Source organism: Wyeomyia smithii, chromosome 2 (genome assembly GCF_029784165.1).
Source record: "Wyeomyia smithii strain HCP4-BCI-WySm-NY-G18 chromosome 2, ASM2978416v1, whole genome shotgun sequence".
NCBI lineage: Eukaryota > Metazoa > Arthropoda > Insecta > Diptera > Culicidae > Wyeomyia > Wyeomyia smithii.
This window is the reverse complement of record NC_073695.1, coordinates 9,207,870-9,233,501: the sequence shown is the minus strand read 5'-3', so window position 1 is coordinate 9,233,501 and position 25,632 is coordinate 9,207,870. Positions and strand designations below refer to the sequence as shown.

Sequence of the window (25,632 nt, the reverse complement as noted above, 5' to 3'; positions counted from 1 at the left end):
AGTGAAGCACTTCATGGATGCCGCCTCATCATTGAAGTTTCATATTTAACCAAAACCAATCGTACATTCAACTATCATTAATTAATTTAAAAAATTATTTACCTTCAAGGAGAGTTATGGCACAGACTAACAGACATAACACTGGAACCTAGCTCCATCGCCACAAAAAATGATCATTCAAACTTTCCAATCGAATAACAGTCATCGCGCGACAACAACATCTAGAGCGCTGTCATGCAATCTCATACATATTTTGTCACACACACGTACACTAGTTCTAATGTCGAAGTACAAGGCGTAGCGCGAAGACGGGAGCAGATAGCGCTAGTGTTACTAACGATGATTTTATTAAAAATTTGTTCAAAGAGTTATGCTTGTTAGTCTGTGGTTACAGCCTGTAGCAGAAACAGTTGAAGTCTTCCTCATGAAAAATACACATTACCAAGCTATCGGTGAAATCTATTTATTAAAAACATGTAAAGCACGACACAGTCAGCAAACATACAAGAAATATAAACAGGAACAGCCTCACACATGCATTGGTAATAGTTGTAACTTGTAAGCTTCAGTCGAACCGTCTTTCCGCCTTCCAAATATTCCCGCACATCGCAACTTTTGTAAAATGCCGATATGTACACAGCACAAGCGCTTACCGCTTGTGCTCTAGTCTACTCTTTTTTCCGCAGTTACTTTATATACCTGCAAAATAGGAAACATCTTTCTCTGTTAGTCAATACCATTTAAGTCTTCATTTCTCCACTGGTAGTTGAATTCGCGACACCAGCGATCGTGGCTGCCGAGTTGGCCTCCGCACCCACCGAGGTCCCACCAGTGGACTGCTGCGGAGACGCCAGCAAGGCCGTTAATGTGGCATGCGAGGAGCTGAGTGAGGAAACACGTGTCCTCTGCTGAGAGCTGCCACTTACTGCCGAAATTGTGGTTACGGTCGAAGCCAACGGCGCCTTCAATCCACACAGCTCTCCGCTATCCTTGATTAGCTTCTGCACCTTAGCGTAGATAAGTTCCGTTAACTTGAAACCTTGCAGATCGGCCAACTTCAGATACGGATTGTTGGAATACTCGACGTTTCTTTCGGCGAGTTTTTTCACCTCGTCTAAAACGAGCAGATAGAATCGACCATTTCGATTTAGGGGAGAAATTTGCTTCTGCTGCAGCAGCCACTCGCGGTCCTGATTGTCCGGACAGTATCGAAGGATTTCCGGATGCTTGTTGGCCAGTCGGTCACGAAAATCTGCCACACCCAGCGCTCGACCGGCTTTAAAATCGAGGATGAATAGAGTTTCCGGACTAATAGTTGTGGTGAAAACGGCTAGATTAGAAATGGAGGGCCTGTTCTGTTGGTATGTTAGAGTTGGTGGAACATTTCCAAGAGATTGCAATATCGGGTACTGGGTTTGAGGGTAGAGGGAACCTTGCAGGAAGTATTGCCTCTTAAACGTATCCGGTTGATTTGGTTCGGGAAGTTTTCGTTTCAGAGCCTGTTGAAGGAGGCTCGTGGTTCCGGATGGAACCACATTGTCTGTGCTAGAATCGGAGTCACTTAATTCCATTCCCGGCGTGTTAGCTCTGGACAGTGAGTTTTCTGCTGGGGATGAGATCTGGCCAACGTATTGAGCTTTGCTTGCCTCCAAAAGTGAGCAGTAAGTCGTCTTTAGGATCTCCTCGGAGATAGCATTCTCTCCTAGATTTTCCTTTATATTTTTAACTGCTGGAATGAAGAACAGTGAACTAAACTTTTTGATGATCACGTCTATTTCCTTGTCGAACAGATACTGTAAGTTGGCACGAAGCAATTCTAATGATTTCAGCGCTGCATCGTTCGAGGATTGGTTCGCATATGAACGGCCGGAATAGCGTCTTTTCAACACTTCCAGCATAGCATCGCCGGTTAATTTTGGGCGCTGCAGAAATAACTCCTATTAGTTCTAGTGTATGAATGATTGAAAAAATTGATTCAAACCTGCAATTTTCCACCACCACTTCCTGTGAGTTGAAGATTGACAGACGAACCGCTACATTCCGCTTCCGGAGCGCCCGTTGCTGTCACACTTGATTCAGAGGAACTTGTTGCTGCTGTAATTGCATGGGCACTTGCAGCAGCAGTGGTGTTCGCAGAAGCTCCAGCAGCAGCCGAAGATGTTGAGGGAGACGAGCGCCACACGCGTTGAATGACCATTGTCGAATCAACAAGCTACTTCTAGCTACGCGGACAGGGAAGGAGTGGCCACTTACCGCTACACAGGAATGGGAAAAATGCCTAAAACTAGGCAACTATTTTGCAGGCCCAAGAGAATACGCCTTGAACTAAGCTACGAGTGTCACAAACAATGCATGATGAGTCGTGAGTTTCCAAAGTGACCGCTTGATTTTTTTTTTTTGACTCGCATCTCACACGTAACTATATCATGATGAACAAATGTATGTGCATGCATAAATTTGGTCATACAAAGGAATACATCAGTTTCATTAAAAATGTTCACATAAGAAATAATTTGAGAAATGCTCTACACGGCTCATCGCTAATAGCAAAATCAAGTGGTCAAAATCACGAGGAAAATATCAAATATTGAGTATTCAGCTACAAATATGCCAATGTGGACGAATGTGGCCAGTTCAATTTGCAATGGATGTCTTTCAGCGCAGATCTTAGTGGAATCCACTTCACCAGAGTTTGTGAATTATTTGCGGCATGCCTGTTTTTACTTTCGTTTATGCGTCCAGACTACTTATTCTAAGATTATTTTAAATATCATTCCCCTCTAAAAACGCTGACCTCCACTTTATCCACGCTATTTATTTTTACTAGCTGAGTACCCGACGTCGCTCGGGAACCGATATCAGCTCTCGTTGTTAAGTTACTGAGGGCTGTTGAGATTAACTCGAAAATTTATACACTAAGGTCGCTTTTTACGCGGTTTTTTACGCGGATTCCGGAATTTACGCGGTTTTTTTTTGCACGGATTTCGGTTTCCCTTTACTCGGAATGCAAAATTAACGATGGTTGTTACGCGGTTTCCGGAATTTACGTGTTTTTTTTACGCGGATTCCGGAATTTACGCGATTTTTTTACGCGACACGTATGTCCCGCGTAAAAAGCGACTTTAGTGTATTTCATATAAATCCTAGAGGCAAGGCACTGTAGATATACGGGGTGTTAGAAGCTCACTTAAAATCTTGTAAGGGGTGATAGAGGGAAAGCTGAGAAAATTTCGTAATCAATAGTGTCTTAAAAACGTCGAATTAGAGAGAATAAAAAGCGCAGGAACAAATGTAAAATCAAACGTTTTTTTGAGAACTAAACTGCAATCTTCTCTCTTAAATGTGTGATAAATATGGGCTCTGTTGTTAAACTAATTAAACATTGAAGTCTACTCTACAAGTTGTTCTTTGACATTGAGCATCTAAATCTTTTAGTTTAGCTGCTATTTCACTTCAAAAGTAATAAGCTGCACCTTTATCTAGTGTTGTAAGGTTCACAATTTTCTGCTCCACTGTGTTCACATAGACTCGTTATGGAAACACAAATTGTCGGTTTCAAGGCGTCATATCGTTTCTGGAAGTAATAATGTTGGGAAACATCCAAATACTTTTATCACCTTTTTACAGCTTTTCAGAAGGTGACATCTTGGATTTTAAAATGGCATCGCACACCTTACACAATATTCAATTCCTGGTTCTAAAAATATCAATGCTGGGGAATATTTGAACTTCCTTTAGTTTGACACGACAGAAACCGGTTGTCGCGATTTGGATTTCCAAATCAAGTTAGACTTCAATTTACTTCCTGGAGTCCTGTTAGTTCCAAAAAAACTGAATTGGTGACTATTTGAGCATTCTCCTTCATTTTTTCTCATGAGCGCAACTAAGGAAAATTTCTAGAGGGGGCTCAACCTGGAGATCACCTGACCAACGTACAACCGCAGAGAGACGTCCAAGTGAAGTTTCAAATTTGTGTAAAGATTTTCGCACTAGCAATTCGTAACCAGATAGCGCTACCAGTGACGCCAACCTCGTACACCAGAGAAAAAAATAATCACAAGGGTTGTATGCATAGCCACGACCGCATATAGTCACTGTATTCTTTACTACACTGTAAAAAATCGACACGTTACTGTCAAGTGGATTCCACTTACTTCTGTGCTAATAGATTAAACATTTCATATCTACGTGAAATACACTTGCGTTTCAGTTTACAGCACAAAATCAAGTGTCTTACACTTCGGTTTGCCATGTCATGCATACCAAAATCAATCATTTTACACTCAGGTTTCAATGCTTGCACACGTCAAATGCCAAAACACGTTGAAAAAGCGTGGATTTCAATGAAAATGGATATGTGTCGACATAATAATATGATTAGGTTCGTTTATTGACATTCATATGCAACGAGCATTAGGGATTAGCATGCGATTTATTTTCAGTGTAGTCTGGCGGACTGGGTTTCGGGAACCAGTGTGAACTGTCAAAACGGGAACCAGTCGATAGTGTGTCGATTTTCGCATTTGAAGTATTGTAATCGTGCCGTAAAAAGATACAGAATAAATTACACTCAATAATTGGACTTTTTGTGACAATTGCTATTTATTTTTTCGAGACTAGTTATTGTAATGAATTAATGATATCACAATAAAGTTAAATTTATACATGTGACAAAATCTCAAGGAATATTTTCTTTCGTCGCATCAATAACGTGCTCTTTGTTTAATTAATTGTTTATTGATAACATTATACTGCCATAGATTTGCTGTCCTGTCGCTTTTCACGCTGTACTACTGTACGGGAAATGCGCAATCGAAACAAAATGAATTTTTTCATAATTTTTTTTAACGAATGACATGTTGGAATATGCACTGCCGGAACCATTATCATTAATTTAAAAAATTCTTGATCCAAGCTAAAATTAATCGTTTTGAGACGGTCGAAGTTTGATTTGAAAATTTCTTCTAGTTCCAAGCAGAAATTGAAAGTGTCTATGTTGACGTAAACTAGAGCACCTTGTACCGTACAAGGATGAATTGCCAATCATATCATCGAGTTGGATGAACAAACGACAAACGAAAACGGTCTCGTCTCCAGAGTGGCCGATATTTCCCTTTTTAAAGAACTCGTTGCTTACGAACAAGACTGCGACTTGAAGTTAGCTCGTGGATTGACACCAGAGGATGTAAATTTCGAACGAACCAGCTCAAACTTCGACAAAATAGAAGTTAAGACATCAACAAAATATGTCAATCATGGGGTAGCAGCTGCGCTTAAAGTTTTCGCTTAAGAAAACAACAGAGAAGATGTCTTGACAACTGCCTTTTTGATTGATACTATTTCTACTTGGTTCACAATTGTTACATCGCGATCTATGCAACTATCGTTTAGTAGGGTGTACGAGGATGCGTATAATAACACTTTCGATAATTTAGTAAAGTTTCGATCGATAGTATTCAATTGTAAAGTAGGTGCAAAAAGTCAAAGCAAGCCTTGGCAATCCGCGGCAGTTATGGCTACAGACAGAGTTGCCAATAAAATTTTCGGTTTAACTGGAATAAGGCTGAAGAAAAAACTGGAAAAAACTGGATCCCAAATAAATTTAGAAAAAAGGAAAAAAAGATTGTGAAGGAGCTTTTCTGTTACGGGGATTGAATCCAGTGTCAGTTTTGGATAATATCTCTTTCACTCTTCGCAAAAAAATACTCATTTTAATCAGAACTGTCTTGTTTTGTTACATTTTGTTAAAATTATGGACTAACAAATTCCCTCTAACAGGAACAAAATTTAAAATTACGCAATCAATCTATCTGAAAATTAAGATATAGAGCTTTTCCATTTACTTTTATATTTAACGAAAGTATTAACGCAACATTTCCTTCCGTTACATCAGTGAAGTTTAAATTTCAATTATTTCTGACTTCGCTATCTTTTGGTATTTAAGTCCTCTAACATTTTTTTAACTGCTACGCAACAGAAAATAAATAGAAGATTTTTTTTATGGTCTGGTAAAATCTATTTGTTTGGTTTTATCTCAACCATGTCATGCCGTCTTTTATTTGACCATGTTTCGTGCGAGAAGATGGTATACTGAAAATGCTGTTACAGGTTGTCGAAAACCTAGAAAAACCTGAAAAATCAAGGAATGCCAGGAAATTCCATTTTCGATCAGGAAAATCAGGGAACTGACAAATATTCAGGGAAATTTTTTCAAATCAAGACGCGATTTTTTTTGAGCGGCTTTTTAGTGCAAAAACTGACTTTTTCAGCGCAAAAGATTAATTCGGGACATCTACTGTTGGGTTTCATATCCGATTGAATACTGTATTCACTGTGATTTCGGATTTGCGTTGATCTACGTTGTACTTTTTTGTGCCGAATGCTTAAAAATATCAGGGAAATTGTGGTTAAATTTCAGGGAAAATCAGGGAATTTTATCTTGAAAATGTTTTCGCCACCCTGTGTTAAAAATTGTCATAATAATTTATCAATCTACAAAATTTCCGTTTAAAAATATTTCCGAAAACCAATCGGAGCTAGAGTGAATAAAAAACTGGATAAAACTGGCAAATACCTGAAAAAACTGGAAGATTTTGGGAATAAACTGTTTGTCTGGATCACTTGAAAAAAAACTGGAGGAATCCAGTTTAAACTGGAACATTGGTAACCCTGCTTGTACCATGCTTTTGAATACATGAACGCTATCTGGTAACAGTTCCAGTGTACGAACGAGTGAACGAGAGGCTTATTGCGCAATACGTTTTCCCTAGCATGCTGAACGCCACAGTCGTTCAAAAACCTTTTGCTAGATCCTGTATAATTAGTTAAAGTAATTTAATCGCTCATAGCCCTCTATTAGTTTTAGGTGCTGTGAATGCAAATTGAACAAATTACCACTGCAATCGCTAATAACAGCATGAACACGAAAACCACACGCCTCAGATTTTCGGATGATGTTATCCGTAATTAATTTAATTGTTCTGGATTTAATTGAATCACCACTAAAAAAGTACCCTACTACTTGCTTCCAACGCGACCGCAGATCAGCCAGCATAAACACCATTACATGATTGGCTACTCCTTCATGTTCTGGTAGTGTTATTTTTCCAACATATTGTTTGATATTGTTGCAAAAGCTTACACCTGGTTGGATGGCCATTTCATCGAACAATAAGGCGCAATTTTTGTTTGGCTCCTCCATGCTATCAGCTTTATGCTTTAACAGTTCAAAAATTTCATTCAAAATACCGCTTTCGAAATGCAAAAATTGCAGCCGCTCTCGCAGCGTTCTAGCGCTAGGTAGGAACCGTTTTTTCGTTCTTCCTCATAAGCGGTATGGCCGCAAACAAATTTAGTACGTAAGCCTTCAATAATGCTGTCGTTTGACCATTTTTTAATTTGTTTTTGTTCCGTTGTAAGCAAGTGGTACTGATCATCACCTGTGATATATTTTATGTTCTTCAATTTTCTTTTTAGCTTCTTGTTGCTAGTACTAATTCAAAAACACTAAAGCACCTTTGTTTCACGTCGCAGGTTTCACAGCTCGTAACACAAACCTGTAGTTGATCAATTTTCATCCTTCCCAAACCCTCCGGATGTAAAAACGCTTTATTTAAAAATTCAACATGAATATACTCCAGCCTTTCGGGAATCGAAACCATTTCTATTTCATACTGACTGCTTGTGTTCAAATCTGATAAATCGCTATCACTATTTTCTGTAAAAGAGCTCTCCAGAATCTCGGAAACGAATTCAATAGTAGGGACTGCATCGTTCGTTTTAACTTTTTTTCCACTTGGTGACATGTAAAAGCAACTTTCGTCGAAATGCAACTGAAAACATTCAAGATTTGAAGTTAAAAAATTTCTTCCTGTTCGGTCTTATTTACTTACACTGCATAGTCGACAGCTTTCCGGAACAACAAAATTATCAGGTAACTCGCAAAATTTTAGCCATTTTCCTCTAATCTCCGCATTCTTTGGAAACCGGAATAAACTAGTTTGTTTTTTTGTCCTTCGCCAATTGCTGTTACATTTGTTATAAACGCACTTCATTTTCACATCAAATGTTTACTTTCAAAGAAGTCATATGCAACATGAATAATATCCAGTGGTGTCAGGATTTTAATGTGAAAAAAGTGGGTTGCCAGTTGCATGGTTTTCCACTCCGCCAGACTAGTGAAATACAGTGACTATACGACCGCAAGGTTGATGTAGAACTACATAAAGTTGTTTGTTACATAAATTGTATTAAATATGTTTAATTTTTTTAGCAAAAGAGGAGTTGAAGTGCTACCGAATTTCAGTTTGTGCATACATCACTGAATAGGAATGGAATAAATACTCAACAACGCAAACAAGTTTTAACAGTCAGAGTGCATGTAGATTGAAATTAAACCTTCAAGAATTTGTTTGTTGTCTTCATAAAGACAATTGATATCCAATGTTATGTCGGATATAATGTTGATCCCTCTGTGTGCTAACCCGACAGAGAAGATTTGAGGTATTTTTCTGATAACACAGTTGCAAACTGTTTTCACACTGAAAATTTGACGGCCAATATATTTCGAATGCCAGCATACCAAGACGTTTGTGTGTTGTCAAAATACGGCAACTTTTCATTATAGGAAGTACTAGTTAAGGTACCTGTTTGTTATGGTGCTGAAAATATAAGACAGTGTTTTCATAAGCAACGCATTAACTATTTCCGAATCTAGTGCCAATGATAATTCGTAGTCAACCACGTGGTGCCTTCCATGGGGCTTCTACACACTACAACCTTAAAGCTCTTGGAGTTTTCGAACGAATGGTTCTGCGGACTATCTACGGTGGAGTACAAACGGACGACGGATAATAACAACAGTCCATGAATCATGAGCTGGACGCGCTGTTTGGAGAGAACCCCATTGCACACCTGGCGAAATTCAGTAGGTTGCGGTGGGCCGATCACGTCGTGCCAGCCGACAACCTTGTGAAATCACTTCTCCTCAACAACCCTACCGGCAACCATGCTTGTCATTCTCCACTCCAAAGTGTCTCAACCAGCTTACAGAGAGACAAACACACTTACAGCTCACCCCACATCTGATAGAAACAACAGAGAAAACACAGAAGTACACAACAGTGTCCACTGGCGAGTAGTCCAGAAGGTGAAAAAAAAACCTACCGGGCAAAAGTGTAGTCCTCGTGTAGCTACACTGCGAAAACGAATTCCACCAGAGCACGAGCGGCACGAGCAACGCAGTCTATTTTTTTTTCTCCCAATCTCTTTTTCTCTTCTGCCATGCTCAAGAAACCAACTGTGAAACGTACCGCAGATAGCTCTGCAGTGTAGTTATTGTGCGTGATGTCCACACGTGAGAAAGTACACCATAGTTCATTGTCTCGCAAGGGAGAGATTTCGGATTTCACCGCAGTGCTTTCAGGAAGCTCAGCAGATAAAAATCGTTTGTCGCCCCTTCTATCATGAGCGTGGATTTGCTCTTTAGTGTGAGAGCAGTTGTTCTTGCAGTGCAAGATGTTCTCCTGCACTCTAGAGGTTTTCTAGGGAGAAAAGACAAGCATGCCGGCTACTAGAGAAGCCAGCGTGCACGATGGCTCTACCAGATCGAAAGAGACTTGCGGGTGATGAGACGTCTGTGGAAATGGGAAAACACAGCCCAAAACCGAGCAGCATGGCAACAACTTCTCGATACAGCACGAGTCATTCCTGGGTGCAGTGCTAGTTCTTAGCCAATGAATAATGACATCTCGATTAGTGTTGATTTTGATGCTCTGATAAGAAGTATGGAATGTATTTACATATATTGAATACAATCATTCTCTGAGAAATTCTGAAGGGGGGGGGGCTAAAACTTTCTAGGAGGGGCTAAAGCCTCTCCTAGTCCCCCCATTGTTGCCCCATGTTTTTTTCTTAACTTTTCGACAAACGGAAGTCGTCATTTTATAAATTAATATTATATAATACTACAAATAATGCCAGGCTTTGATATTTGGTCTCTCAACGTCAGCCCATGTCAAAAAAGGCCCAAATTAGCTAATGTATGATTAATTTTCGTATAACGATGTCATTCCGATTCTGAAACTTATTAGTTTTAATATTCTAGACAAATCTGATCAATTCATAAAAAGAATAATGCAAGATTAGACATTTCGAAATGCTACCAACCAAATGTTATGGAACAAATAAAACAAATACGAGACTAAAATTTTAGGAAGCCCGCTGTTAAATGTTGTGGAACTTTCGAATAATTTTAAACAGTACACCGTGCCCTAGTGCTGAGTCGAGAAAATTTTCAGCTTGAAAAGATCTTCGACCTGATCGGGAATTGAACCCGGTATCATAACCGTGTGGGAGAGCTTGACAACCGACATCGCTAACCACAGAACCAGGGGGACTAACCTCCTTGCCTTTGAGAACTACTTCGCTATTTTCATTTATTGCTGCCAAGACTAACAATTTTTGAACTTATTTGTTGGATTATTCCATAATGAAGTCTTCGCTAAGGCGACAAGACCTGCTCACCTGTTCTTTTGCTATTAGGATATATGCAGTAGAGATGGTCGGGTACGGGTATTTTTACCCGAAACCCGTACCCGACCCGTACCCGACGGGTTCGGGTCGGGTTTCGGGTAACGCCAAAAAATATTTTACGGGTTCGGGTCGGGTACGGGTAATTTAAAAACCAAGGCTTCGGGTTCGGGTCGGGTGCGGGTTTGAAAAATTCTCAATTGGTCGGGTACGGGTCGGGTACGGGTAATTCGATTTTCGTGCATTATGAGAATTTAATTTTTAACATTTCAAACCTAGGTGTTTTCTTAGTGTCGATAATCGGAAAGATCGGAGAAAAAATTGCCCATTCTCACTCAACGAGAGATCGGCCAATACCTATTCTGACAGTTGTCGGCAGTCTTTGCACCAAGGGAATGACATCGTGCTATCTTTTTCTAATGTGAAAGTGAATAGTTCTTGCTGCAACAGTTTTGAGTTGATTGGAATTTTTGCCGGGCTTTTTTCATATCTGTCAAGGAACTCGCAGAGCATTGTACAGTAAGGCAACTTAAAAGGCTGACTAAGCAAAAAAAATTTGGATAAATGTGACAAAAATATGCTATTTACTTAGTTTTGGGGTGCTGAACACCAATCTCCATTCCATTTTTTATTTGAGGCCGTCCATAAAGCACGTAACCTAATTTTTATTGATTTTGGCACTTTTTCCCTTACTTTTTTACTAAATAGAATTTAATATTCAACCACAAGCAACGCCACAGGGCGTCCTCTCCACAGAAACAAATTACGTAGCTTTGGCACAACTCCTCAAATCAACCAAATTTTGCGGAAAAAAGGTTTTTTATTAAATTAAAACAAAATTGGTAATACACAATAACTACAAATCAACTTTTTCTTTGACGCCAAAATCAATCCAAGTTATCATTGAAGCTGCGGAGCGTTTTGAAGTAATGATTTTTTTAAAAACATATGTCAAAAAACGTCAGTATGCCAAACTTCGAAAAGTCATCAAAAAATCAGATCTCATGATATTGCACTCAAATTTTGGATTAAAGCCTTTTAATGTTTTAGCAACAATGGAAAAATATTATGAAACAGCTGACGTAAAAAAAAATTTCAGGCGGGTGGCCACCGATTCTCCACTGTGCATTGAAATGTTTGGTACGAAGCAAATATGTATATGAGATATGACAGTAATAGCATAGTCTTGGTTTGCACTGTGACCAGGGATGCCGCATGTACAGAAATATCTGTTATACCGATTTTTAGATTGAATCGATAACATCGAATCTGTACTCAAAAATTGAAGGTTTTCGGCAAATGCAAATGAATTATTAAATTTTTCTCAAGTTATAAACAATATTAACTTTGACCTTATTATAATATTCAGATTTCAGTTTTCTGCGATGTTCACATAAAACTCGTCGTTTATTTTTAAGTTTACCAGACATGCACTTTTAATAGTGGACCTCTTCCTTATAGTGGACCATCGGCCTGGAACTCTGGGTTCATTAACATTCGTTCACATTCACACTCGGTTCTTGTCTAACTCCGGCCATCATCTCAAAAAAACACATATGACAATCAGTCCATATAACGTGTGAGGTACCCAGGTGTTTTTCCAGGACGGGTCGGGTACGGGTCGGGTTCAAGCAATTTCGGCGTTTTTTTCTTTCGGGTACGGGTCGGGTACGGGTTGTTGGAATAGATATTTTTCGGGTTCGGGTCGGGTACGGGAATTTTAAACAAACCAGACGTCGGGTTCGGGTCGGGTACGGGTTTGAAAATTTTCGATTAGTCGGGTACGGGTCGGGTACGGGTAACAAATTTCCCATACCCGACCATCTCTAATATGCAGTTATGCTGAGGCTTAATTCGTACTGCCGCACTTTGCTCATGAAGTCTGTTGGCCTCCTACTCCAAATTGTTTGTCTTTGCCGTAACAACTTTTTGATTTGAAGTAATGCGTTTTCAAATGGTTAAGATGATAGGTAGGCAATGGTCCCAACTTTTATACATCTTCAACTATGTTTTCAAAGTAATGAGCATTACTGGTTATGTATTCTTCTCCATATATATTTTTGAATTCTATGATATAGCGTTCAAAAATTTGTTGAGCTAACGGGCTACATGAACATACTGTAACAGCCAAAAAAAAAGCAAGTGTTCGTACACATGGCTACTCAGAACATCTTCTAGAATGATACTTTCCAGAACGCCAAGCAATCCATACCCCGCATGGAACGATGTATTTCGGAGAAAAATATTCCTACAGCCATTGGCGGAGTATCGTGTATATTTCAAAGTATTGACCAAAATTGAAACTTTGAACCTCTAAGGATAGAAATTGAGCTCTATTTGTATATGCTTAAAAAGATATTTGAAATCATTTTTCAAACACACTTCGAGCCCCTGGTGACAATAGTTTAATAGTCATTCCGACCCCTCGAGGTGTTTCCATCAAAGTTCGTGAGTCTATTGGAATATTGACATCGTCGTACTCTTGTCGAATTATCTCCAGAAGCTCTTTCAATGTTTAGAATATAGAATGACCACAAAATCCGTCCAGTAGAGGAAAGTAGAACACGAAAACCAGCAAAGTAAAATAGGAACGACCAAGACTTGGAGAATTTCCAATAATGTCTCTCACTTTGAATATTGTGGCTTTCTTTTAATTTTCAGGAACAACTCTGACGAGTAACTTGCTTCGATGGAGACCGGAAAAGAACAAACGCTCAACCCCAAGCCCATGAACGTATCAGGAGTAGGACAGAAGTGGAGTTCAGACGAAAGACTTTTGAATTTTCTAACTCATTTGTTTCAGTCGACTCAATTACATCAAAGTCCGAAGATGTTTCGGGGTCCTCAGAAAGACTCGTATAACTTTTGCTTGATTCTGTTCTGTTCCGTGCGTCAGGCAACCTATTTCAAGAAAAACCAATTCGAAAAAAACGATTTTAAGAGGTTTGACATCGGCTTATTTTGGTGATATTCTTAAAATGCACTTTTCAGGGGTATTTTCTCCTTTCAAACAGGATTTTCTTACACTCATCACAATTATTCTTAACGTTTCTGTTAAATGTACCACTCCGGTTATACTTTCTATAAATATTCTTATTCATCCTAAATTGTTTTCATTGCTTTAATTTGAGTGACAAAAGCAGCTCGACAAAAGGAAACTTCTAACATTTGCTCAGTAATTAAAGAATGTAGAATTGATTACAGACAACATTTGAACTCCATTAAATGGACCAAACAACAAAGTTTGAAAGATGGTCTTTGAAGGGATTGATACAGCGTTTATTAACTTGTAATTTAACACCCTGTCTCATAAATTGCTTGCTTCTAGACAGCACCTATTCCACATATGCTTTCGTGAAGAGTCTCTTGGGCAGGGTTTCCAATGTTCCAGTTTAAACTGGATTTCTCCAGTTTTTTTCAAGTGATCTAGTTAAACAGTTCATTCCCAAAATCTTCCAGTTTTTTCAGATATTTGCCAGTTTTATCTAGTTTTTTATTCACTGAGCTCCGATTGATTTTTGGAAATATTTTTAAAACGTAAATTTTATAGATTGATAAATTATTTTAACAATTCTTAACAGCATTTTCAGTATTCTATCTTCTCGCACGAAACACAGTCAAATTAAAGACAGCATAACGTGGTTGAGATGAAACCAAACAAAAAGATTTAAAAAAAATCTATTTATTTTCTGTTGCGTAGCAGTTAAAAAATTGTTAAAAGAATTAGGTACAAAAAGATAGCGAAGTCAAAAATAATTGAAATTTCAACTTCACTTATATAACGAAAGAAAATGTTACTCTATTTTTTCAATTTTGATATAGATTGATTGCGTAATTTTAAATTTTGCTGCTGTTAGAGGAAATTTTTCAATACATGATTTTAACAGAATGTAAGCCCGAAACAAAACAGTTCTGATTAAAATGAGTATTTTTTTTGCGAAGAGTTATCTCTTTAGTTCCTGTATAAAAAACTGTCACTGGATTCAGTTCCCATAACAGAAAAGCACTCTCACAATCATTTTTTTTTTGCTTTTTTTAAAATTTATTTGAAATCCAGTTTTTTTCAGTTTTTTCTTCCGCCTTTTTCCAGTTAAATCGAAAATTTTATTGGCAACTCTGCTCTTGGGTTCTGCGAGAAGTAAAGATTGAGCTGTTTTGTTTTATTCCAACGATTTGTTCTATATTTGTGTTTCAATCCAATGTTCACTCGGATTCCACTGTTGTCTAAAGTGATATAAACCTGGGAATATAAACGATCATGCTTTTCTACTAAGATTGTGTGTAGTGCAGATTTTTTTTTATTTATTATGTATTTCAAAAATTGTTGTGCTAAAATCATTTCTTTTTGTTGAATTCTCAGTTTAGATTACCCAATTTATGCTTGAACAACTAGTATGAACATCGTACATCACTGTTCACATGTTTCTGTGAGATGATTCGGCTGTGCAACTCACACTTCTCATTTGTCTGATTTTGACATAAGACGTTATAATCAAACCAAACATATGTTCGTTAGGATTTTATTGAGCGGTTAGGCGGTCTTAGCGGCTTTACAGGTGACTGAAATTGTCTTTACAAAATACAACTCACAGTATTATCTGCTAACTATATTTCTACATGTAGATCCTGGCGAATCAGGCAGCGCCGTCGAAAATGACTGACTCGGACGACAGCAGCAACTCCCGGTTCAGTGAACTTTACAAAAACAAAGCCCGAACGGAACAGCGCCAATCGGATCGACGTCGGTCACTTTTGGAGGAGCAGAAACGCAACCGCGAAACCGAAATCGATCAGTCGCGGGCCGGCTTACTGGAGCAAATCGAAGCCTACACAGAGGAGATACCTCAGCAGCGGAAATTTAAGGGTTGGACTAACGAACTCTACCGCTACAAGGCGCAACTTTCGGAATGGATGTACGAGCGGCCGGAAGACTTGAGCAGTTGGATTCTCGTTCCATGTCCGGTAGGCCGACGTTGCCTACTGGTGATACGCAAAGGACTTGCTGTAGCTTACGATAAACATGGACGTTCATTTCTCAGATTTACTACCCGTTTAAGCAAGAAACAACGGATAACGGTTCTGGATTGTTTCTTTTCTCAGAAAACCACTTTCTATGCCATCGATATGTTGGTGTACAATGAAATGGATTTGGTAGAGTGTGATTGTCAAATGCGATTCCAGTGGTTACGCTGTAAGGCTGAGGAAGATTTGTGGCAAGAGAAAGTTATAACGTTCTGGAAGTCAGGCTGGCGGTTGGAAATTCTCCCAATGTTCGATTGTGCTGAGCCCAGTCAAATAGCGGATTGTCTCTCCCGTTTTCCAATGTTCCCAGTGAACCAAACTCATTTGGACGGCCTCCTATTTTACCATAAAGAATCGAATTATATTTACGGAAAGACACCCCTGGTAACGTGGCTATTTCCTTTCATGGTGCCAGATCTGCTCGGGGAAAGCTGGCGATCGGTGGTTAATCCGGGCTATTTTGAACGTGTTCCAAAGAATTATGCCTCTCTCGGTTACCGCGGATACATGGATTATTTCGATGCGAAACATGCGAAAAAGTATCGCCCTAATTTAGGAGAAATGGCGATGGAAGTTGCTACCGAAGAAAACTTGAATGAATTACCGGCAAGCGAGGAAGTGGATGCAGCGAATGAGAGTCACGAGGAGGAGGATTGGCAACGCAAAGAACTGGATGAGATGCGGAGGCTCGAAATGGAAGGATAAAAAGGTTTGGATTTATGTGGGAAACTATGTTTCCTTATTTTGTGTAATTTTATCGTAATGACTATTTTTGTTACGTTAAACGATAATTATCTTGTTTGTTTAAGAATAGATTAACTGTCTTAATCAGTTGAATTAATAATAAAGAAGCGTTTTCGACTTAGAATCTAAGATCGAACATTTCGCCATTTGCAAGTTTAGAAAATTTCATGCCCGAAAACTTCCGTCAAAATTTTCACAGAGACGTTTTTGTTAACTCAGTTGCGCAAAATTACAAATTAGTAATAAGGGCAATATAGAATTGTCAAATTTAATACATTGTGTGTCATTCAGGTACATCATGGACAAAATAGAATCTAATTGACTTCTTCGAAGTACTTCGAAAAGATTTGACACACGACCAGATGTGAAATCATTGAAAATAGTTCATTATCTATCGTTTCATATAAAATTAGATCATTCCGCGTCGAACACTCGACAGAAACGGACGTGCAAAGTGGTCGTTCTATTACAATCCGGTCCGTGTGTACGAATATCCAAACAAAAGAGTGTATTATTCGCGCTAAAGGCCAACTAGATTGTGAGTTGTGTCGCTACGTTCTGTACCCGGCTCGCAACTTTGGCTGTATTGGTGCAAAATACCAGCTGCAGTTTTGATCTGTGCACAGTGAATAGATCTTTCTAATTCAAGGCCATCAGTTGACAGGCGAGTCGTGTCGCTGTGCTTAGTGATCTCACACCCGGCTCACTGCTGGTGGCTGTATTGGTGCTGCTGGCTGCTTTGGGTGCAGCTTCGAACGATCGGACAACCACTGCTGGAAGGAAGAAGTAAATAGGTACGTGTTCTTGTCGGCGCTAGTGCGCTACATTTAGCGCGATGGATATAGATCCCTCACCTCCCGTGCCACCATCCCCGAGCCCCCCTGATCCTGACCCTTCTGTTACCCCCTCCCCTGTTCATTCTCCAGTCCCCCCTCGCCCCAGGCTTTCCCCGGACGGATCTCAACAGGGCAGCTATATTGTTTATTTTCGTCCAAAGGCAGGAGTGAATTCAAAGCGATTAAACATACTGCAAATTTCTAAAGACCTGACGAAGGGGTACAAGGCCGTGACCGAAATTTCCAAGGTCCGACCTAACAAGCTCCGTGTCGTGGTCAGTGATCTGGCACAGGCCAATGCTATCGCTTGCTCTGAGCTCTTCACACGCGAGTATCGCGTTTACATACCCGCACGAGACGTGGAGATCGACGGTGTCATAACCGATTCGAGTCTGTCTGTCGAGTGTATCCTAAAAAGCGCAACCGGTTGCTTCAAAAATACCGAAACACAGGCGAAGATTTTGGATTGTAAGCAATTGCGGTCCATGTCTCTCGTCGGCGGTAAACACGTTTACACTCCGTCAGACTCGTTTCGCGCTACGTTTGCCGGATCTGCACTCCCTAGCCACGTCTCGATCGACCGGGTTCGTCTGCCTGTGCGATTGTATGTACCCCGTGTTATGAATTGCACCAATTGCAAACAGTTAGGCCACACAGCCGCCTACTGCTGCAATAAGGCACGATGTAGCAAGTGTGGGGAGACTCATGCGGAAGATTCTTGCAGTGTTAATGCTGAAAAATGTATTCACTGTGGGGAAATCCAGCATGAGCTCTCCACATGCCCGGTGTACATGCAGCGCAGAGATAAAATCAAGCGGTCACTTAAGGAGCGTTCAAAGCGTTCTTACGCTGAGATGCTGAAGAAGACCGTGACCACTTCTACCATAACATCGAACCCCTTTGATCTGTTGCCCTCTGATGAAACCGATTCTGACGATTCATCAGCGGGAACATCTTATGCCAATCCTGGGGAGTCTAGGAAGAGGAAAAATGTTTCTTCTCCTAAACTTCCCCGTAAAGGTCCTAAGATTTCCCAAAGTGTAATGAAAAGTACGAACAAACCAAACAGTGCTGCGGAAAAACCGACGCAAACTCCTCCTGGGCTTGCAAATTTAACGTCCCAGAAGGAGTTCCCAGCACTGCCAGGAACATCTAAAACCCCAGTTGTTCCTTTTGCACATCCAGTTGATGAAACAAACTCTGGATTAGTGAAATTTTCTGACATTGTGGACTGGATTTTTGAAAATTGCAATGTACCCGATCCAATTAAAATTTTTCTTACAGCATTCCTCCCAACAGTTAGATCATTTTTGAAGCAGTTGACTGCCCAATGGCCCCTCCTTGCAGCGATTGTATCCTTCGATGCCTAATTCAACTGCGTATATGAAGGATTCTATCTCTGTCTTACAGTGGAATTGTAGAAGTATTTTACCAAAAATTGATTCGTTTAAAGTTTTGATAAATAAAAACAAATGCGATGCATTTTCCCTTTGTGAAACTTGGCTTACTTCAAATATTGATCTCAACTTCCATGATTTTAATATTATTCGCCTTGATCGAGACACCCCATATGGAGGAGTACTTTTAGGGATTAAAAAGTGCTATTCTTTCTATCGTATTAACCTCCCCTCGATTCCAGGCATCGAAGTTGTCGCATGTCAAATGACAATACAAGGTAAAGAGCTTTGTATTGCCTCAATATATATTCCTCCCAGAGCACAGGTTGGGCAACGGTTGCTCTTTGATTTAATAGAACTTCTTCCCTCGCCATGTTTGATTTTGGGAGACTTCAACTCTCATGGTGTGGCTTGGGGTTCCCCCTACAATGATAACCGCTCCTCTTTAATCTATAACCTTTGCGATGACTTCGACATGACTATTTTAAACAACGGTGAAATGACACGTATCCCGAAACCTCCAGCGCGCCCAAGCGCTTTGGATCTATCCTTATGTTCGACGTCGCTACGGCTGGAAGGTAATCCTCGATCCTCACGGTAGCGACCATCTGCCTATTCTTATTTCAATGACAAACGGGTCAACTCGCATGCGACCAATTGACATTCCGTATGACCTCACACGGAATGTCGATTGGAAGTTATACGAGGAAATGATTTCAAAAGCGGTCGAGTCGATTCAACATCATCCACCACTTGAAGAATACAACTTCCTCGCGGGCTTGATTCTCGACGCCGCGTTGCAAGCCCAAACGAAGAAATATCCCGGCGTAACGATCAAAGAACGGCCTTCCACTCCGTGGTGGGACCAAGAGTGCTCCGATGTCTACACGCAAAGATCCGACGCGTTTTTGGCCTTCCAGAAGGGAGGTATACCTGGCGACTATTTACGGTATTGGAAGCTTGATACCAAGCTTAAAAGTTTGGCTAAAGCAAAGAAACGCGGATATTGGCGTCGGTTCGTGAACGAGACGTCGAGGGAGACATCGATGAGCACTCTTTGGAACACAGCCCGAAGAATGCGGAATCGCGTAACGGTCAACGAAAGCGAGGAGTCTTCAAGTCGGTGGATATTTGATTTTGCCAGGAAAGTATGTCCGGACTCTGTTCCTGAGCAAAACATTGTTCGCGATGCGTCTCCGGGCCACGACGCCATAGAATCACCTTTTACGGTGGCAGAATTTTCAGTTGCCCTCCTGTCCTGTAACAATTACGCGCCTGGGTTAGATAGAATCAAATTCAACTTGTTGAAGAATCTACCCGGCAATGCCAAGAGGCGCTTGTTGAACTTGTTCAATAAGTTCCTGGAGCAAAACATTGTACCGCAGGGTTGGAGGCAAGTGAAGGTGATCGCCATCCAAAAACCAGGGAAACCAGCTTCTGATCACAACTCTTATAGGCCGATTGCAATGCTATCCTGTATCCGGAAATTGATGGAAAAAATAATACTCCGTCGTTTAGACCATTGGGTCGAATCAAACGGTGTACTATCAGATACTCAATTTGGCCTCCGCCGTGCCAAAGGGACGAATGATTGTCTTGCGTTGCTTTCAACAGATATTCAGCTGGCGTATGCTCGCAAAGAACAAATGGCGTCTGCGTTCTTGCACATTAAGGGGGCTTTTGATTCCGTTTCTATTGACATTCTTTCGGGTAAACTTCACCGACAAGGATTTTCTCCAATTTTGAACAATTTTTTGCACAATTTGTTGTCCGAAAAGCACATGCATTTTACGCACGGCGATTTGGCAACTTTTCGCATTAGCTACATGGGTCTTCCCCAGGGCTCATGTTTAAGCCCCCTTCTTTACAACTTTTATGTAAATGACATCGACGAATGTCTGGCAAATTCATGCACGATAAGACAACTTGCAGACGACAGTGTAATCTCTGTTACAGGAGCCAAAGCTGCCGATTTGCAAGGACCATTGCAAGATACCTTGGACAATTTGTCTGCTTAGGCTTTACAGCTAAGTATCGAATTCTCTCCGGAGAAGACTGAGATAGTAGTTTTTTCTAGGAAGCATGAACCTGCTCAGCTTCAAACACAATTAATGGGTTTATTAACGATTTCTCAGGTTTTGGTACACAAATATCTTGGTGTCTGGTTCGACTCTAAAGGCACCTGGGGTTGTCACGTGAGGTATCTGATGAAAAAATGTCAACAAAGAGTGAATTTTCTTCGTACAATAACCGGACAATGGTGGGGAGCCCATCCAAAAGACCTTATAAGGCTTTACCAAACAACGATATTGTCTGTTATTGAATACGGGTGTTTCTGCTTCCGCTCCGCAGCAAACACACATCCGATCAAACTGGAGCGAATACAATATCGTTGTTTGCGTATCGCCTTGGGTTGCATGCAATCGACCCATACGATGAGTTTGGAGATCTTAGCTGGAGTACAACCATAGAAAAACCGCTTCTGGAGCCTGTCTTCTCGTATTCTAATCAAATGTGAGGTCTTGAACCGTCCCGTGATTGAAAACTTTGAAAGGTTAATCGAACTTAATTCTCAAACCCGTTTTATGACATTGTATTTCAATCACATGTCCCAAAATATTAACCCTTTTTCGAATATTCCAAATCGTGTCGACTTATCAAATACTTCTAATTCTACTGTGTTTTTCGATACATCCATGATAGAAGAAACTCGTGGAATCCCGGATCATTTACGTGTGCAGCAGATCCCTAAAATTTTTTCCAATAAATATCGAAACATCAACTGCGACAATATGTACTACACTGACGGATCACTTCTTGATGGGTCCACTGGCTTCGGTATCTTCAATAACAATTTAACCGTCTCCCATAAGCTCGATAATCCTGCTTCTGTTTACGTCGCAGAATTAGCTGCGATTCAGTACACCCTAGGGATTATCGAAAAAATGCCCACGGACCATTATTTCATCTTTACGGACAGTCTCAGTTCCATTGAGGCTCTCCGATCGATGAAAGATGTTAAGCACTCTCCGTATTTCCTGGGGAAAATACGGGAACATCTGAGTGCTTTATCCGAAAAATCTACTCAGATTACCTTAGCGTGGGTCCCTTCTCACTGCTCGATACCGGGTAATGAGAAAGTGGACTCTTTGGCTAAGGTGGGCGCAACAAACGGTGATATTTATGAAAGACCAATTGCCTTTAATGAATTTTTCGCATTTGTACGTCAGAATACGATCATCAGTTGGCAAAATTCTTGTACCAAGGGGGAACTGGGAAGGTGGTTACATTCCATAATCTCCAAGGTATCGACGAACCCGTGGTTCAAGGGGTTGAATGTAGGTCGGGATTTCATTTGCGTGATGTCCCGGCTTATGTCCAATCACTATAGATTTGACGCGCATCTCCGTCGTGTTGGGCTCGGGGAGAGTGGTATCTGTGCCTGTGGTGAAGGTTATCACGACATAGAGCACGTTGTTTGGTCATGCCCTGTACACCGTGACGCCAGGTCTAGATTAATAGCTTCCCTGCAGGCCGAAGGTAGGCAGCCGGCTTAGTCCTATCCCCTTCCGCCTACATCCAGCCAAACGACAAGAACACGTTAAGATCCCGGATCCGGAAACAGCAAACAGACCGCACAATACTCTCAAGGCCCGATGGAAACTACCCAATATGCCAGTCCGTAATATCTTGGCCCAGCAGCGGAACAAATTTAATATGCTGCTTACCTATGGCAATGAAAACCATCAAACAGCAAACCTGTGCTTTTAATGCAAAATATTCTAGCTTCAAGTTAGATTTAGTTTCAGCTCGTAGTCGGCAGCGAGGATAAAAAATTTGTTTTTAGTTATTAAGATACTTTAGAAAGTAAGCTACCAGATATAATTGGCGCCGTTTTAAACATTGAATTGTATTTGTGCCGTGTCAAATAAACTATATATGAAGAAAAAAAAAATAAAATCATATCTCTGGATCAAAGTTGTCAGCCAAATTGACTTTTTATAAATTAATAAAATAACTGTTGAATTTAGAAACTTTTTTCTGATAAACCCTTATTATGATATTTTAAAATCGTTGTGAGAAGTTAACATTTAATTTTTCTGTGGAGTCCAGCGTTGCCAGGTCATTTTTTTAAAAATCTGGAAAAGGCAAAATAAAAATCTGGAAAAAATCTTCCGGTCATTTCGTGGGGTGAAAGGTTAATTTTTCGGATAAAAGTCTTGAGGTACGCAAAATTTGAGGTGACAAAATTGCAAAATTTCGCGCCAAAATTGAAGTGATGACCTTTTTGCGAAACAGAGAAAATAAAATCTGGATCATCCATGAAAAATCTGGATAATTGGACATCAAAGCTGTCTACCTGGATACATGTACAAAAATCTGGATAATCCAGCTAAATCTCGATACCTGGCAACGCTGGTGGAGTCCAACGTGTTTTTCCATCAGTGTAAGTAAGTGTTGCCAACACCATTCGAAGGAAATGAGTAATACGTCTGAACTGTCAAAGAAAAACTCGCAGCCTTTTGTGCTTGTGGTGCTTGTGCAGCGTCCTTTTTTCATCATCTTTTTGATGTTCATCTAAAAAGAATCGGTAGCCAAAAGGTTTGAAACAAGTGGTGCTTTGTATTTCCGCAACAAAAAAAAAAAGCATTGCCGTCCTGTTTAACATTATAGTGCACTTGATAAGCGAAACGAATAGCCGGTAAGTCGCTAAACTGTGCCGCTTACATCCTCCGAACAGCGTGTGACTGTTTCCGAAAGCAGCGATGGCCGATGAGCAAAAACCAGGACCTTCAACCGCAGCTGCTCCAGCGCAGCAACCGGCACCGAAGGACGGTGCCCAGCCGAAGCCTGCTCAGCAGCAGGGAAAAGGTCGGAAACGGAAGCTATCGGCGAAACGTCAATCGAAATCTAAACGCGAAGGTCCAAGCGAGGAAGAACAAGACGCTAAAAATCTACAGTATCTAGTGGAACCGATTCTCCAGACGCTGCATAGGCTAGATAAGGCAGACGAACATCATACCATGAGGGCATTGATTCACACCCTTCAGCCATCGCAGGACGAAATTGACAGGGCGGTAGGCTGCGTGAAGGCTGATCTGGCCAATGTTTTGCGCTTTCCTGATAACGGGTTCATGATATATGATTTTGGTTCCATCAAGTCGGGGTTGGCTTTCCGAGACTCAGACCTGGATTTCTACGTGCACTATTATAAGAATAAGGAGAGTAAACAAGATCAGATCAAGCTAATTCACGTAGTTTGCAGCCGCATGCTGCGGGATGATAACTTTGTGGGTATGGTGAAGATATTGGGAGCTAAGGTGCCACTTCTGCGGGCCGTTCACATACCCACTAATTTGACCTGCGATATTAACTTTAGTAATGCTCGCGGGTGTTACAATAGCAAGTTCATTTATGCCGTTACGAGGTGAGTTGTTTAAATAACTGATCAGTTCAAAATTTCGTTTGGTTGTTTTCCATTTTCCAGATTCGATTATCGTATTCATGAGTTGGCAGTAATCATCAAGTTTTGGTCAAAATGTGCGTACCTCTTGACGAACCACCGACAGATGAACAGTTACTGTATCGTGATGATGCTCATATTTTATCTGCAGACGAAAAAGCTGCCACTGCTTCCTTCGGTGCAGGACCTTCAAATGGGTATCCCACGCATCAACTACGGTCCGTGGAATTTAGGATACCCCCGGGATATCAATTTCGTATCGCTTAACAAAGAATCGGTTCGCATGTTGCTGGTGAACTTTTTTAAATATTACGCTAATTTTGACTTCGGTACAAACTTGATTTCCCCTTACGTGGGACGGCTTTGCTCGGTAGAAGAAATGAAGCAGTCCAAGGTGCGGGAATTGCAGCCATACTATCGAGCTGTCGAGCATCAAGACTATCCGCCGTTCAACTTTGGCACGATGCTGTCGATTCAGGATCCGTTCGAGTTGAATCTTAACATTGGCGGCGTTTGTAATTCGGTGGCTCATTTTGAACAGTTCAAACTCAGCTTCGCGAAAGCTTATGAGGTTTGCAGTGAAGCACAGAATGAACCCTTGAACAAACTCCTCGAGAAGCTTTTTACTAATGTAAAACGTTACCGCAAGTCACACAACTATTCTGTCGATCCTGCGAATAACGGAGTTGTACACTCGAGACTTCAACCGATTCCACAGTGGAAAATCTGTCGAATGCTGCCTATTGGACATGAACTATTTACGGTGCGTCAGATCCTACTAACCGAGTTAACCGATAAGAGTATGATCATTACCGAGCAACAGATCAAGGACATGTGGGCCGATTGTATGCTCGACTTTATCGAAGACATCCTGGAGAAAATCTACCTCTGCCAAGTAACCCGTCTACCGAACGCGGATCCTTCACCAAGTGTTCCTCCGAGCATCAATAGAAAAGACATTCGTACAATCCAGCTGAAATGTGAACGGCAGGTCATTTTCAAACGTCCTCGGCTTCAGTTCGCCAACGAGGCGGAATTGAACAACGAAATAGCCATCAGTAAGGCACGCTGGGAGTTGAATAAGGTGATGGCCTTCACGGCTCAGGTGGATATGTTTAAAACGCAGGATGCTATCGAGTTCCATGTCAACGGGGATGTTAAGAATGGACACATTAGACTTTTCGTCGAAAATTCCTTCCTGGCCCACGTGCGAAAGTGCATCAACGGTTACTTCAAGCTGATGCTAACGAAAGCCGAAGAAAAGGTTAAACAGTTGCAGGCAGCTTCCAAAGCCGCCAGTGGTGGCAATAAGGTTGCAGAGTAATCGGATCCTGGTTGGATAACTTTTAATAGAACGCATATTAAGCATATACGAGAATATATTTTGTAGTTTTGACAAAATTCAATTCTGGCAAGGTATGCCTTACCTTTTAATTTTGTTCAGCATAAACTCTATCATGTTTTAATTTATCATCACGCGTAAGTACAAGGTTAGATGAGTAACCTCTCCAAATCTGTCAATAATAAAAATGGCAAAAATCTCAAAAAAATGTTTGAATCGATTGTATAGCAATTCCCAATCCCTGATGCTAAATTAAAAAATCTTTCTGAGTAATGGAGCATTCGTAAAAAATATACA

At 40.6% G+C, this 25,632-nt stretch overlaps 3 protein-coding genes across 3 annotated transcripts; 2 read left to right on the top strand and 1 right to left on the bottom strand.

Annotated features, from left to right (window-relative positions):
* Window positions 1-446: 446 nt before the first annotated feature.
* Window positions 447-2,335, bottom strand: LOC129722485 (deoxynucleotidyltransferase terminal-interacting protein 1). Its single transcript, XM_055675935.1, has 2 exons — window positions 1,982-2,335; window positions 447-1,922 (listed from the first exon to the last, which is right to left on the bottom strand). Exons 1-2 carry the CDS (start codon window positions 2,195-2,197, stop codon window positions 741-743), a joined length of 1,398 nt encoding a protein of 465 aa, XP_055531910.1. The 5' UTR covers window positions 2,198-2,335; the 3' UTR covers window positions 447-740.
* Window positions 2,336-15,007: 12,672 nt separating this feature from the next.
* LOC129722770 (snurportin-1) lies at window positions 15,008-16,442 on the top strand. Its single transcript, XM_055676495.1, has 2 exons — window positions 15,008-15,086; window positions 15,154-16,442. The coding sequence occupies exon 2, from the start codon at window positions 15,184-15,186 to the stop codon at window positions 16,255-16,257; it is 1,074 nt and encodes a 357-aa protein (XP_055532470.1). The 5' UTR covers window positions 15,008-15,086; window positions 15,154-15,183; the 3' UTR covers window positions 16,258-16,442.
* Window positions 16,443-23,046: 6,604 nt separating this feature from the next.
* On the top strand, window positions 23,047-25,577 carry LOC129722116 (uncharacterized). The gene is made up of 2 exons (XM_055675352.1): window positions 23,047-23,957; window positions 24,018-25,577. Exons 1-2 carry the CDS (start codon window positions 23,296-23,298, stop codon window positions 25,315-25,317), a joined length of 1,962 nt encoding a protein of 653 aa, XP_055531327.1. The 5' UTR covers window positions 23,047-23,295; the 3' UTR covers window positions 25,318-25,577.
* The last annotated feature ends 55 nt before the right edge of the window (window positions 25,578-25,632 follow it).